Source organism: Podarcis gaigeae (assembly GCF_964106915.1).
Source record: "Podarcis gaigeae genome assembly, chromosome: 16".
In the NCBI taxonomy this organism is placed as follows: Eukaryota; Metazoa; Chordata; class Lepidosauria; order Squamata; family Lacertidae; genus Podarcis; species Podarcis gaigeae.
In genome coordinates this window covers 19,543,301-19,558,175 of record NC_139693.1, presented here as the reverse complement: position 1 = coordinate 19,558,175, position 14,875 = coordinate 19,543,301, and the positions used below count along the sequence as shown (strand labels likewise).

At 49.6% G+C, this 14,875-nt stretch overlaps 1 protein-coding gene across 2 annotated transcripts in view; it reads right to left on the bottom strand.

Moving 5' to 3' along the window:
- The window catches only part of KSR2 (kinase suppressor of ras 2), a gene marked incomplete at its 3' end in the record, with an annotated part of 199,297 nt that overhangs the window by 141,617 nt on the left and 42,805 nt on the right, over positions 1-14,875 (bottom strand). The window contains exons 1-2 of one of the 2 annotated variants that reach the window (XM_083717113.1): positions 5,265-5,360; positions 2,347-2,854 (exon numbers count right to left, since the gene is read on the bottom strand). In XM_083717113.1, coding sequence (XP_083573239.1) covers positions 2,347-2,854; positions 5,265-5,268 — 512 coding nt within the window. In that variant the 5' untranslated portion in view covers positions 5,269-5,360. Of the gene's footprint in view, positions 1-2,346; positions 2,855-5,264; positions 5,361-14,875 lie in introns of those variants that run through there. The other variant, XM_083717114.1, reaches the window with a different exon arrangement.

The window sequence follows — 14,875 nt, the reverse complement described above, 5'->3', positions numbered from 1 at the left end:
CAGTCGTGTCCGACTCTAGGGTTGTGTGCTCATCTCACTTAAGAGACCGGGAGCCAGCACTGTCCGCAGACACTTCCAGGTCACATGTGCAGCGTGACAAAGCTGCTCTGGCGAGCCAGCGCCAGCATCACCAAGTATACTTAATAGCTAATCCAGATTTGGAACTTAGTGAACTATCTAGCTCGATCAAGCATAAGAACCTAGGGGGAAGCGCTGCTGCATCAGACCAAAGGTCTACCCAGTCCCGAGTCCGGAATCCCACAAGAGCTGACCAGAAACTTCTGAGAAACACACCAAGAAGGCAAAAACCCTCCTCTGGTGCCTTGCAGAAAGTGGTCGTCAGTGGGACATCTCCTCTTCAAGAGGCAGTTTACACCTCCTGTATCAGGGATGGATAACTTTTCTCAGCCCAAGCATCGCATTCCCTTTGGGGGGGGCACATGTGAGCTGTGGGCAGAGGCAGAAGTGGGAAGAGTAACAGATAGGAATGTCACCTTTATACAGTAGGCTAGCTTCTCTACAGAGACTTACACACCCTTCTCTATCCTCCATCCAGACAAGTGGTATGTTTATTTCCAGCCAGGCTAAAACACTTGAGCCGTGTGTGAAGCAGAACTAGAGAGGCAGCGTGCCTGGGGAGAGTCATGAGGGCCAGATGGGGAGGCTTGGGGGGCCGCATTTGGCCCCCACCCCTGAGCCTCCCCACCCGTGACTTAAGACCTCAGAGACATAGAACCTAGCTGGAGCAACATGGTAGCCTGTGTGCGGTTGTATGTGGCCTGAATGGGCAGGGAGCTGTCCATGGTCCTGATTTCCTGTTCATGGTCCTGATTTCCAAGCTTCACCAGCTATGGGACTCGTTGTCTGCAGCAGGCCATGCCTACAACATGCAGACTACTATGTGGTCACCCGCAAGGGCCCTTGCAAGGCAGGAGTGGCAGGGTGTTGTTGAGGAGAGGATGCAGCCTGGAGAGAGCACCGAGGTCTAGGCAGAGAGGCCTGAAGTCCTGTATTTGGCCCCTAGGCTGGCAGTTCCTCACCCCTGTCCCTGCACAAAATAACAAATGTTTTCGCCAACACAAAAGAAAATTCATCAGAGAGAGAGAGAGAGAGAGAGAGAGAGAGAGAGAGAGAGACTACATTGCTTGACAACTTTTTGAAGTGCAGCGAGAGCAAGAGATGGAAAATATCTGTAATGGCTGAGAGAAGGGACAGAGTAGCTGGGAGGTGCTCCCCCCAACCCACAACGCCACCCCTGTTGATGTGGAACAGTTCATTAGAAGGAACGGAGAGCCCTTCTCCTCTGGGGAGGCCACATTCGGGCCTAATGAGCTGGCAACCCCATCAGCGTCCCAGAGTATGTGGCACTGCCAAGCTCTGGTGGCTAAATGGCCTGTCTCCTGCTCGTTTGAAAGAAACCGATTCACGAAATGGAAGGCAAAAGGGTTCGTTATCTTCACATCCCATCTTTCAATGACGGCCAAGGGGCGCAGGTGGCAGCAGCCACAGAGAAGCATGCAGCTCTGACCGGCTACCTCTCCTGGTCTCGGTGGGGTTTTCACCTTTGTATACTCCTCTGTCCAAACTTTGCGCCTTCTTTGGATTGTTCCTAAGTACACAGCCAGCCTATAAGAGCACTTGAACCAATAGAAACACCTATAAACAGAACTGTGCAATACCAAGTACCCTGTCTCCCCCACCTCATCACGTAGAGGTGGGTACGTGACCAGGAGGCCTACTCTCCCCCAGGCTGCTGTTCCCAGAAACTAAAGCTCTCATTATGAAAGAAACATATACACAGTATATATAAATTGCGACGGTGGTGGTGCTGGTAGAAGTAGCAGTATTTTGATGCTGGAAAGTGCTACATCAATGTATTGTTGTAATCAGTAGGTCCATTGCGGATACAGGGATTATAAAAAGAAGAAGTAAAAGACCCCTGGATGGTTAAGTCCAGTCATAGGCTGCGGCTGCGGCACTCATTTCGCTTTCAGGCTGAGGGAGTCAGCATTTGTACACAGACAGCTTTCTGGGTCATGTGGCCAGCAGGACTAAACCGCTTCTGGCACAGCAGGACACAGTGACAGAAACCAGAGCACACGAAAACACCGTTTACCCTCCCGCTGCAGTGGTACCTATTTATCTACTTGCACTAGCATGCTTTCGAACTGCTAGATGAGCAGGAGCTGGGACAGAGCAATGGGAGCTCACCCCGTCACAGGGATTCAAACCACCGACCTTCTGATGATCAACCTAGTACTCCCGCACACTCCCTGGGGGACAAGTCCACCTCCCCCTTCTCCACCCGTGTTGTCCATGCACATATTCCCTCCTCAGTCCACTTACTTGGGTGTGTGAGCCTCATCCACTCGATTGCCCAGCTGGAATTCATGGGACTTGCTGCGGTGCAAGGTGGTGAAGCCTGGGAAAAGGTGGATGAGTTTCCGGGAGGATGGGGGTGGCGTTCCCGGTGGCTTCACCTTGTTCCTCCTCCTGACCGGCGGTGTGCCTGGCGGCGTCATGGTGGTGACAATGTTAGGGGTGCGTGGCGGGGTATGCGCAGCATGCCGCTGCCGTGGGGAAGGGGGCAAGGAGCGGTGGCCAGACTCCAGTGGCGGGCACAGCCCTGGGAAGCCTTCCACGGTCAGCCTGTCCACATGGGCATACACCGGTCCATGCGGCAAGGTCGAGTGGCAGTAGTGCTGGATGCATTTGGACTGAGCTTTGGGGCTCGGAGAGAGGTGGGTTCGAATCCACTGCATGGATTCCGATTGGCACACAGGATTGTTCTCCTTGCCCGTCTCAGTCGTTGCCGGCCACTGGATCGTCCAGTCTTGCTTGGAAAGGCTACCACCTGTACAAATGGGAAAGGGGGGGAATCATTGTCATGCACACACTTGAAAAGCAGTGGTGATTTAACAAGAGGAAATCTATGCTACACATTTAAATACATTGAGAACTTATTTAAACTCTCAATGCACCCAGAGGGAGCAACCCAGGAAACCCTTTTCCTTCAGTGTCTCGTTTTTTTTTCCAGGTCCAAATTCTCCAGTTTGCAATTTAAAATTCTCCAATTCTCCCATTTGCAATTTAAAAAATACAAAAAAAACTCATCAAGATTAATCGGCAGTTTAATGCAAATTTAACTTTTTGTGTGTGCAGTTTTGACTACGGCACACATTTTTGCAAGCTTTCCCCCTCTATATAATGCAGTCATGCGTATTCGTTTCATGAACGTAGGCATAGGGTTTATTCCGATATACACATTTCTGTATGTAATTTTGACAAATACGCACATTGTTGCAAGCTAACAATGCATTTTGGTACGTCCTTTTCACAATGGATACATTTGTTTTTTGCACTTTCCCCTATAGCAGTTTAGCAAGCCGTTCTGTGAAGCACCTCCCCACCCATTTAAAAGGGGGTGGGGCTTGGGGGAGAAGGGAAAGGCTTGGGGGGAAGCTGTGAGGGGGCAGGGTAATTGAGGTGTAAAGGGAAGGAGGTTTGGTCAGGTAAAAGGGTAGCTGGAGTTGGTGAGCAGAGTGAAGCTGGCCCAGTAGCCAGCATAACTAGGCTCCATGAATGCCTTTAATCCCACTCCTCCCTCCATCTTTTCCATACACCCCACACACCACCATTTCCTGAATCCATTCAGGAAGGAATCCTAAGAAGCACTTCATTACCCAAAAGTACTTTTGGACAAAATAATAGACTCCATCTCTCTCTCCCCCCCAATGAACCCAGGCTCTCCACTCCCAGCACTTTTGATCCAAAGCCTCTTAAGAACTCGTGAATAAAAAGGTGATATTTGCATTCTAAAAAAGAAGTCCATAGCAACCCCGACTCTTTTTTATTATTATTATTACACCACCCGGGATTATTAATTGATAGCCCTGTTATCTCCGCATCCTTTTCAAGGAAATCAATTTATTTCAAGCTCTTGAGAAGGGAGAGGGAAGGACAGGCACTGAGCTGCAGGACAAAAAAGGAAGAAGGGTTGATTAAAAGGAGGGTTTTTTTAGTTTTTAGAAAGTGTGACAAGGTGGGGGGTGTCTTTGGGATTGTTCCCTCCAAAGCTGGTTAATAAAAAGAAAATCAGTCAACGGGAAGAATAAATGAAAGGGGAAGTGGTGCCTGTGCAGGGCTCTTTGTCTCGGCTGCTAATGCAATAGGATGTTTTGAGAGAGGCTGAAAGGGGTCTGGTGCAGAGACGGAGAGAGAGAGGGAGAGATCTGGTGGAGTTTGAGGGGCTGGACTGATTGGGAGTGGAAAGCATTAGCAGATCAGACAAGTGAGTCCTCCAAAGGAAAATTAATGGGCGTCTGGAGAAAGAAGCTGCAGAAAGACTTGGGAGTCAATTTGGGCAGCTGACAGAGTTAAGCATCAAGGAGAACAGTCTCCTTGCAAAAGGAGTGCTGCCTCTGATCCCAGAGGAATCTGAATCAGCCTGTTTGGATGCCGGAATGTCCTCAGCGCTCTCTGCCCACCTGGGCGATCGGACAGCCGACAAACTAGCATCCTAGTCTCTGAGGAGTTGGCTGGCAACTCAAATGAAAAAGAGAAATGTATTGCCCCACTAACACCCCCAACCAGTCTTGGCAGTCTTGTGGGTGCCCTCCAGATGTTTTGGACTGCCACTGCCGCCGTGGGGAGCACCAGCTTGGCAAAGGCTGCCCTAGGCTGCTTCTGCAGAGACGCAGCTCAGAAGAAGGCAGAAATACGTTATGCTACATTCCTCTCCAGTCAACAGATATCCTGTTTTCCCATCACTTTGCAGGTGCCGACAATCAGTCGATCGGCCTTGCCAAATCAGCTGATCAGAGGTGCCAGATCAGTGGGACTTGCTAAATCCCATCATTTCTTTGCAAGTGCTGATGATCAGCTGGTCGGTGGATCCTGCAAGCCCCTGTTTTCAGCAGGGAAGCAGTGCCTTTACCTGTCCCACAATGGACATGATTAATATGATGTAAGGTATAGAACAGGTGAATGTTGCTCATCCAACATGGCTGCATTGGCCAAATGGGGGAGCCTGGAGAGTCTAATAAGGCCCATTGGGCGGAGGTTCCCCACCGCTGGCCTGCAAAGCTCCCTCCAGCTCTATGATTCCACATTGCAATACCTGGGACAGCTTCTGCACAGCATTTGAAGGGGGGCCCTAGAATTGTAAAGTAGTCCAACCCTCTGCAATGCAGGAATTCTGCCCACAGCCATCCCTGGGTGGGCTTGAACCACCAACCTTCTGGTTAACCACCAGACACACTGACCCATTGTGCCACAGCCTCTCCTCACTCTCCAGCCAAGACGTCAAGCAGTTTGGAGACGTGTCGAAGGCAACCATTTCCCATTTTGCACAGAGCCTTCCAAACCCAATCAATCCGACTGAGGTGAGTAGACTTCCCCACCCTGCAAAATAGCAGCCAATTGTGATGCAGTAATTGGAGGGCCAATCCCTAACAGGGACAAACTCTTGCAGTTCTTGGTCAGTAGGAGATGATTATCCAGGGAGAACACCTTCTTCGGCAAGATTAATTACCACATTGCTAATTAATTATGATTGATGGTTGCTAGGCAGAGGTGTGGAGTGACTGAGAGAAGGGTAGCCCAACGTCCAACGAAGAAAGGCTCTTCATATCGGAGCCCAATCTGGGGTCATTAAACCCCACAGCCCAGGCTCCAGGCATGTCCTTGCCATTGCCTGCATTCATTTATCTGCTCTTTTATTTTGATGGCTGTGTCATTACATGATTGATGAGCACCCTCGTAAAAATAACTTGATGCTTCTCCCAGTGCGTCATGCCTAAAAATATCGAAGTAGAGTTTGGGGAGCCCATTCTCAGCTAATACCTGCTCACACAAAAGCATACAGGATGCTTTTCAGAGACTCGGTTTTTGGCATTGTTGAGCCGTCACAGACCCGGAATCGGTGTGTTCAGATTTTTGCATCCTGCCACCATCGGCTGTCAAACCTCCTTGGTGGGTTTTCATAACATTTTTGTGTGTGCTGTGCCCTTGGAAACGCCAAAACAAGCACGTAGAATACATGTCTATCTCGGCTCAAAGAAAATGTGCATAGGTTGGTGCGAAGGTGGTAGAACAAACCCTCTGCTGAAGGCTTGAATGAGTTGGGTATGTTCAGCCTGGAGAAGAGAAGGCTGAGAACCTGTCCGGACTTACCGTATTTTTTGCTCTATAAGATTCACTTTTTCCCTCCTAAAAAGTAAGGGGAAATGTGTGTGCGTCTTATGGAGCGAATGCAGGCTGCGCAGCTATCCCAGAAGCCAGAACAGCAAGAGGGATCGCTGCTTTCACTGCACAGCGATCCCTCTTGTTGTTCTGGCTTCTGAGATTCATTATATATTTTTTCTTGTTTTCCTCCTCCAAAAACTAGGTGCATCTTATGGTCTGGTGAGTCTTATAGAGCAAAAAATACGGTACTTTTCCTCTGTGCTTTCCAGCATTAAAGCTCTGAATCCAAGCACTCTTGTTTTTGCTATCCCTGTGCAAACCATCTTTACCGCTGAATTGGAGCAAACAGTGATCTGTGAATTGCCATTTATTTCACATCAGCTTTAAAGATTGGGGTTTGGGGTTTTTGTTTTTTTGCAGGGAAAGCTCTGGAGCAACAACAAAAAAGAACACTTGGACATGAAGATTTAAAGCCTGGAAAGCACAGGTCCAAAGTGTGAAGAAGCCCTGAGAGTTGATATGAGAGCCATCTTCAATTATCTGCGAAGGGCTGTCACATGGAAGATGGAGCGAGCAGGTTTTCTCCAGCTCCAGGGGGCAGAGCCCAAACCAATGGACTCAAATGACAAGAAAGAAGATTCCAAATGATATTAGGAAGAACTTTCATATGGTAAGAGCCGTTGGACAGTGGAACAGACCACCTGGGAAGGTGGTGGCCTCTCCTTCATCGGAGGCTTTTAAACAGAGGTTGGATGGCCATCTGTCAGGGATTCTAGGATGGCGGCTAACGGATTGAGGTTGAATCCTGACAAGACAGAAATACTGTTTTGGGGGGAGCGGGCGGATGTGGAAGACTCCCTGGTCCTGAATGAGGCAACTGTGCCCCTGAAGGACCAGGAGCACAGCCTGGGAGTCATTTTGGACTCACAGCTGTCCATGGAGGTGCAGGTCAATTCTGCTATCTACCAACTCCATCTGGTATGACGGCTGAGACCCTACCTGCCCACAGACTGTCTCGCCAGAGTGGTGCATGCTCTGGTTATCTCCCGCTTAGACTACTGCTATGCACTCTATGTGGGGCTACCTTTGAAGGTGACTCGGAAACTGCAATTAATCCAGAATGTGGCAGTTAAACTGGTGACTGGGAGTGGCTGGGAGTGACCATATAACACCAGTCCTGAGAGATCTACATTGGCTCCCAGTACATTTCCGAGCACAATTCCAAGTGTTGGTGCTGACCTTCAAAGCCCTAAACGACCTCAGCCCAGTATACCTGAAAGAGCGTCTCCACCCCCATCGTTCTACCCGGACACTGAGGTCCAGCTCTGAGGGCCTTCTGGCGGTTCCCTCATTGCGAGAAGCCAAGTTACAGGGAACCAGGCAGAGGGCCTTTTCGGTAGTGGCACCCACCCTGTGGAATGCCCTCCCACCAGATGTCAAGGAAATAAGCAGCTATCCTATTTTTTAAAGACATCTGAAGGCAGCCCTGTTTAGGGAAGTTTTTAATATTTAATGCTGTATTGTTTTTAACACCCAACTGGTAGCCGCCCAGAGTGGCTGGGGAAACTCAGCCAGATGGGCGAAGTATAAATTATTATTATTATTATTATTATTATTATTATTATTACTACTACTACTACTACTACTACTACTACTATTATTAAACTGTGATTCCTACATTGCAGGGGGTTGGACAAGATGACCCTTGGGGACCTTCCAACTTAGCCATTCTATGATTCTGTGACCGGTGCACTTTAGATTAATGTGGATGCACCATAGCCAATATTTTACATGACAAACTATTATTCTCTCTTTGATTCATACAAAACCAGTGACCTATTCAGGCATTCAATGAACTGGGGCGTGGGGGGGGAATAAAGCATGTATGAGGCATGGGGGGGGGCTAACCCCCAACTTCCCATGCTGTATGGGGCGCTTGAATAAAAACTTTTAGTGCATTCAGCTTAGAAACATCCCCACTATTGGGAACCCAGATCTTTTACCCGACTCAGGAAGCTATGAGGCTGCAGCCTGTGGGAATGCACAGTCCTGATCTTCTGTTTAAGGCAAACACCTGAATAGGGCTCAGGAGAGACACCTACAGCAAGGAGTCAGGAAAACAGCATAAATAAGCTTGTTCCCTCAGCCTGCCCTGCCCCTACTAAGTATCACACTACAGCTACTGGAATCCACATGCCCCTTTCCGAGACATGCTTTATCCCACCACCACCATGATCTCTGAATGTCTGAACTGGGCTATGGCTCTATACAAACCAGTGGAAAGTTGCAATTGACTAAACCACATCAAGCGGGTTCTGGTCTAGTTAATTTCATCTGGTCGCTGTCATGATAGCGGCAAGTATCCAGGAATCCACAACGTTCCACAAAAACACACATTTCTCTCTTTAAACAAAAAAGGAATCACCTGGATCAAACCCCACAGCACACAAGTGTCAGCTCTCTCTATATTTTTTTCCCCAAGCACCCAGCACAAAAAATTTCAAACTGCCTTGCATAACTTGGTCACAGCTACATTCCTGCATGTGGCTATGATGCTCCCTGGCTTCATGGGCAAAATCCTTCTCTTGCCAATTAAACTTCATTGCAGAATTAACCCCTCAAGCTACTATTTTTTGCAGCACCCTTTTTCATTTTCTATGTATATTTATTGCATTTATATCCCACCTTTTCCACCAAGGAGCTCAAGGTGGCATAAGGTAAAGGTAAAGGTACCCCTGCCCGTACGGGCCAGTCTTGACAGACTCTAGGGTTGTGCGCTCATCTCACTCTAGAGGCCGGGAGCCAGCGCTGTCCACAGACTCTTCCGGGTCACGTGGCCAGCGCGACGAAGCTGCTCTGGCGAACCGGGACTAGAGAAGCACACGGAAACGCCGTTTACCTTCTCGCTATAAAGCGGTACATATTTATCTACTTGCACTTAGGAGTGCTTTCGAACTGCTAGGTGGGCAGGAGCTGGGACTGAACGACAGGAGCTCACCCGGCCGCAGGGATTCGAACCGCCGACCATGCGATCGGCAAGTCCTAGGCACTGAGGTTTTACCCACAGCGCCACCCGCGTCCCTCTCAAGGTGGCATAGGGGTCAGCAAACGTTTTCAGCGGGGGGGGCGGTCCACTGTCCCTCAGACCTTGTGGGGGGGCGGACTATATTTTTTTTGGGGGGTGAACTAATTCCTATGTCCCACAAATAACCCAGAGATGCATTTTAAATTAAAGGACACATTCTACTCAAGTAAAAACACGCTGATCCCTGGACCATCTGTGGGTCGGATTTAGAAGGCGATTGGGCCGGATCCGGCCCCCGAGCCTTAGTTTGCCTACCCATAGCATACAGTTCACCTGTCCAAATTTAATCCCCACAGCAACCCTGTGAGGTAGAGGTTAAGCTGAGATGCCCTGAGTGGCCCAAGGTGAGTGCCATGGCCCAAATGGGGATTTGAACTCTGATTTCCCAGGTCCTAGTCCAACACCCTAACCACTACACCACACTGGCTCTCATGAGCAGACCTATCAGTTTGTGGCTGTGACTTCTCTGTGATGAGCCCCTTCTTCATCTACCCACATCATTTGCAGACATTTAGATTTGTTACCTCCCCATCCCTTTGTTTCTGCTCTCTTCTTTTTTTATTTCCTCTACTCCAGTGGTGGTGATCCTTTTTCAGCTCAAGGACCACATTCAATAAAAGGCAGCTTTCCAAAGGCTGCATGCCAATGGCGGGCAATGAATACAAATCTCCCCTTTCTACAGCAGGCTACGTTCCAGCCACAAACACAACCCTCCATCCAGGTAAGCAACAGGCGTTATCACAGCTCAAGGACGCATACCAGCCAGGCAAAAGCACTCAAGAAGGGAGCAAAAGATCACAGAAGGGTCGTAGCTCAGTGGCAGAGCATCTGCCTAGCAGCTAGAAGGTCTCTGGTTCAATCCCTGGCAATCTCCAGGTAGGGCTGGGAGAAACTCCCTGCCTGAAACCCTCAAGACCCACGCCCTTTCATAGAATCAAAGATTTGTAATGTTGGAAGGGACCATGAGGGGCATCTAGTCCAACCCCCTGCAATGCAAGAATCTTCTGTGGGGCTCGAGCTCAGAACCCTGAGATTAAGAGTCTCATGTTGTACCAGCTGAGAAGGCATTTTGAGCTAGATGGACTAGTGGGTCTGAATCAACATAAGGCAGCTTCCTATGTTCCTCAAGGAGGGCCAGTGAAGGGATGCTGCCTGGTGAGAAGATGTGTGGCCCCAGGAGAGTCCCGAGGGCCAGATAGGGGAGCTTGGTGGGCCGCATGTGGCACCTGGCCTGAGCTTCCCCACCCTTGATTCAAGACCTCAGTGAGCCACAGGTCCTAGCTAGAGCAACATCCTGCCTTGCGTGCTCTGTCCAGAACCCCCAGTGAGCTGTCCGTGGTGCTGATTTTCTGCCAGGCCTCCTCCCAAGCTTCACCAGTTTTTCCCAAGGGATTCTTTTCAATATAACATGCCCCATACTACCTAGTCATCTGCAACGTCCCTAACAATGCTTCAAAAAGAGACCCACAGCGGTATCGGAGCACCCAACAGGACCACATCAAGGTAGGCATCCCTCAAAAAACACACCACCCAGGACCGCAAGTCCCTCGCCCTGCGTTTCGCTGGGGCCCTCGCGCAGGCTTACCCAGATCCCTCGGCTGACCGCCACTAGGTCTTCCGAGGTGAGAAAGCAACCTTCGTTTTTGCTTTCTCCGAGACGGCAACTGCTCCTCAAGTGTGTTCTAGCTTTCCTCCCCCACAAGAAAAAGCAAAAGTTACTACGGCAACCAGGAATTTTAAGCCACAGAAAAGCAGAAAATGTCACGAAGGGCTGCTGCTCATCGCGACGGGTGCACTGCATCCAAACGCAAGTGAAAGGTGCAGTGGAGTCACAGCTCAGGTGAGTAGAAGCATCTGCCTGGCAGGCAGGAAGGCCCCGGGTTCAATCCCCAGCACCTCCAGGTAGGCAGGGGACTGTTTCCTAACAGCACCCTCTCAGCACCCTCACCAAACTATAGCTCCCAGAATCCTTTGGGGGAAGGGAAAACTGTATAAAATGGTATGGTCATAGCTGTCAAGTGTCCCTTATTTGAAGGGACAGTCCCTTATTCCAGCGCCATGTCCCGCTGCTGTCCCTTATTAATGGATGTCCCTTAAATGATGTCCCTTAAATTTCAAAGGAAGCAGTTCCTCTCCCTCCCTTCCTGCCGGCCAGGGAGGAGGGAGGCTCCAACTGTGTTGCTTGGCTGTGTTGCTCACCCAATAAGAAGTCTAAGAACAACTGGGGGTTGGAGCTTGCATGCCTTGTGCTGATCAAATCAGCTGTGTTCCCTGGGGACTCGCCTTTGCTAAGCGCTTCCCAGCGGAGAGGTGACTGTGGTTTTCCTTGAAGCTTCGTTTGGTTGCCGGCTGGGCTTTCTGCCTTTGCCTCAGAGGGGCTCAGAAGTTGAACATACCTGTGCTGAGTGCTCGGATCGGAACCGGATGGATACGTCATCGAAAGCCCACTCACCCTTGCCGGTGAAAAGATCTGCCTGGAGCGGGGGCACATGGTGGGGGGAAAGGAAAAGAGATCTCGGGGGAGGGGGGAGGCTGTGTGTGTGTGGCTAGTTAATGCAAGCTGAGGAGGTTTTTGAATGCTGGGTGCCATTTTGTTGCACGTGTTGCTGCAAAATTTGCAGTGCAAAGCCAGGTTGGGGAGGCATCTTAAGTTGAGGCTGCATAGGCCTTGTGGTGCATGTGATTCAGATTCTATTCAGTTGAACCTCTGGTTACAAAGTTGGTTGGACAGTGTTCTCGAAGCTACCAGCGTGAGTTTGACCAGACTGCAGGACGACAGGAAGACTGGAGTGCCTGGGACAGGTGAGGCTGCAGGTCCCTTATTTTGGCTGCTGGTCCCTTATTTTCAAGGCTGCTGGTCCCTTGTTTTCAAATCTGTAAGTTGACAGCTATGGGTATGGTGCTCTTTCAATGTGTGGTGTTAATGTGGCATAGATCAGCCTGGATGGAGAAGGAGATGTTTCAAGGCACCATCCACCAGCTTGGCTCACGCTAGTTGCCTGGTCCAAGAACTACCTCCACTCACAGCCGTTCTGTCTGGCCATTAGAAACAAAATGAAGCCTTGGTACCAGCCTGTTTTCCTTCTCCCTCCCTCCCATTCCACTTCCTTTTCCATCGTGTCTCATTAGACCAGGCATGTCCAAAGTCCATTTTGGGGGCCCGTCAGTCAACGATTTAATCCGGCCCCCGTGACAGTATATGTCCTAGAGTAAAATTGTAAAAAAAGCTCAACAACTTCAATCCACACACGTTCACTTCATCAAATCTGGCCCTCTTTGGAAGAAGTTTGGGCAGCCCTGCATTAGACTATAAGCTGCTGTTTTAAATGGTCAACTGCTTTGAGTGGGGAAGGGCTGAAGCTCAATGAAAGAGCCTCTGTTTCGAATGCAGAAGGTCCCAGGTGCATCTTCAGGTCGTCCAGGGAGGGACCCCCTGTCTGAAAATACTAGCCAGAAGAACCAAAGATCTGACTCTCCCTCTCTGCTCTAAACCCCAGAGCCAAATCTGCGGCTCTGAAGGGACCCAGGCTGCTGAAAGTTGCCGAACCCTCTTAGAGGGAAAGCATTGGACTGACATTGGATGTAGAGGCTCTGCTTCCTTTTGCTGGCCTACACAGATCCCTTGGACCCTGATTCTTTGACAACGTGCCACAGTTGTGTTGCAAGAGCACCGATGCAGCTCACTAGCTGAGAGATTGCACTAAGCTCCAGGTTCAAACCACACTGGTGCCATGAGTTCACTAGGTGGCCATTCTGAAGCTGCTGAACTCCAGCTGCCATCAGACCCAGTCAGGAGAGCCCGATGATCACGGCTGATGGGAGTTGAGGTCGCCATAACATATGGAGGACCACAAGTTCCTCCCTGCTGCCTCAAAGCCATGAGTTCACTAGGTGGCCATTCTGAAGCTGCTGAACTCCAGCTGCCATCAGACCCAGTCAGGAGAGCCCGATGATCACGGCTGATTGGAGTTGTAGTCCCAATAACATATGGAGGACCACAAGTTCCTCCCTGCTGCCTCAAAGCAAGCCACTCTCCCAGCCCAGCCTACCTCACAAGATTGTTGTAAAAGCAGGAAGATGGTGCGTCTGGAATTCATCAATGTATTCAAGCGCTGAGCTTTATTGTTGGGTAGAGAAAAAGCATTTTGGAATCTTGTGGGTGCCTGTGCAAGGTGGTGGTCCCAATCTAGACTGCAAAGTCAGAGCTAGTGAATATAGTCAAAATGGAAGACGGGTGGAGTGCCAATGCCCTGCAGATCAGGATTAGCCTTCAGCCCAGTCTCCATTCTGTAATGCTTTAGGAGGGCGGTCCTATACATCCTAATGAAGAGGCATTAGCCATCACACAAAAATGACAAATGGAAGCCCAACCATCTCCTTCCTCACCCCCACCTCCTTCGTCTGGAGTGATAATGGATCATTCCTCTTTCCACCCCCATTGCTGGGACTCTGGCAACTGCATTCACGAGCCAGCAGATTAATGGTCTGGTGCGCTTATTGCAATATGGCTCCCCTGTGATTAATATTCACCATCGATAACAATGCTTACAAGGCACCTGGTGCCCCCATGGCGATGCAACCTGAAAGGTTACCCTACTTGCAATGCCGCCCCAAATGTTACCCGCTCTGTCAGCAGTTCAGCATGCTGCAGGCTTCAGTAGCAACAGCCTCTCGGATTGAAGTGATTGACCGAGTGCAGATAATGGCAGTAGAGCAGGATAAAAACACACACAGACACACACCAACAGACTGAGGACAGGACAGAGCCTTTTTCGGCTGCAGAAATCTACACACACCCCTGGAGGGGGGCAGCAGAAGAAGCTAGATGAGACCGTAAGGGAAAGAGGCAGAGGGAAATCAGCTGACAGCCATCCTCTCTCCGAGCCCCCAGACATCCGTCACCAGGGCAGGCATGGAAAGCACATCCGTCAGACGCCCGTTCTGAAGAAGTGACGGCGTGGCGACACGGGTGACCTTTTATCTGCGACACGGAACCGCGGAGGCTCTGGTCATGATGCAGAGTCAATACAGCCTCCCTCTTCATTTATCTCCCAGCCGGCTGTCCATCTCTTCGTCTCACCTGTCCATCACCGCAGGCGAGGTTTATTTAATTAGCCAAAGAAAAGCCTGAGCAACCCACCCCTTCCCCCCACCCTTTTTTCCCTTTTAAAACAAATAAAATACAAAAAAATCCTCTGCATTAATGGCCCTTCTGAACTTCCAAGGGCCTTTCCAGAAGATCAGGTTTTCTCTACACAAGAAATGCAAAAGTTACACAGATGCCTGCTAAACTTCCCACTGCAGGAAGGTGCTGGTTTTATCGGCATTCAAGCTGCAGTTATTTCGTGGCTGGGGAAAATTTAAGAGCCAAACGGGAATTTCTCAATAGGGGTTTTTTGGCTTTCATGTCCCTGCCTTCCCTTTAAAAAAGAAGCTTTTGTTTTATTTTTATTTAAAATATTTTATAGTCTGCCTTTAAGGGCAAGAGCTCTCTCTTGGGGCAACGTATGAGATCAAACAATAGAATCATAGTAAACATACTTAATTGAAGCCAGTTAATAAGGGAGAGGTTAAAAACACCCAGCTAGCCCAATAGTAGCCGTG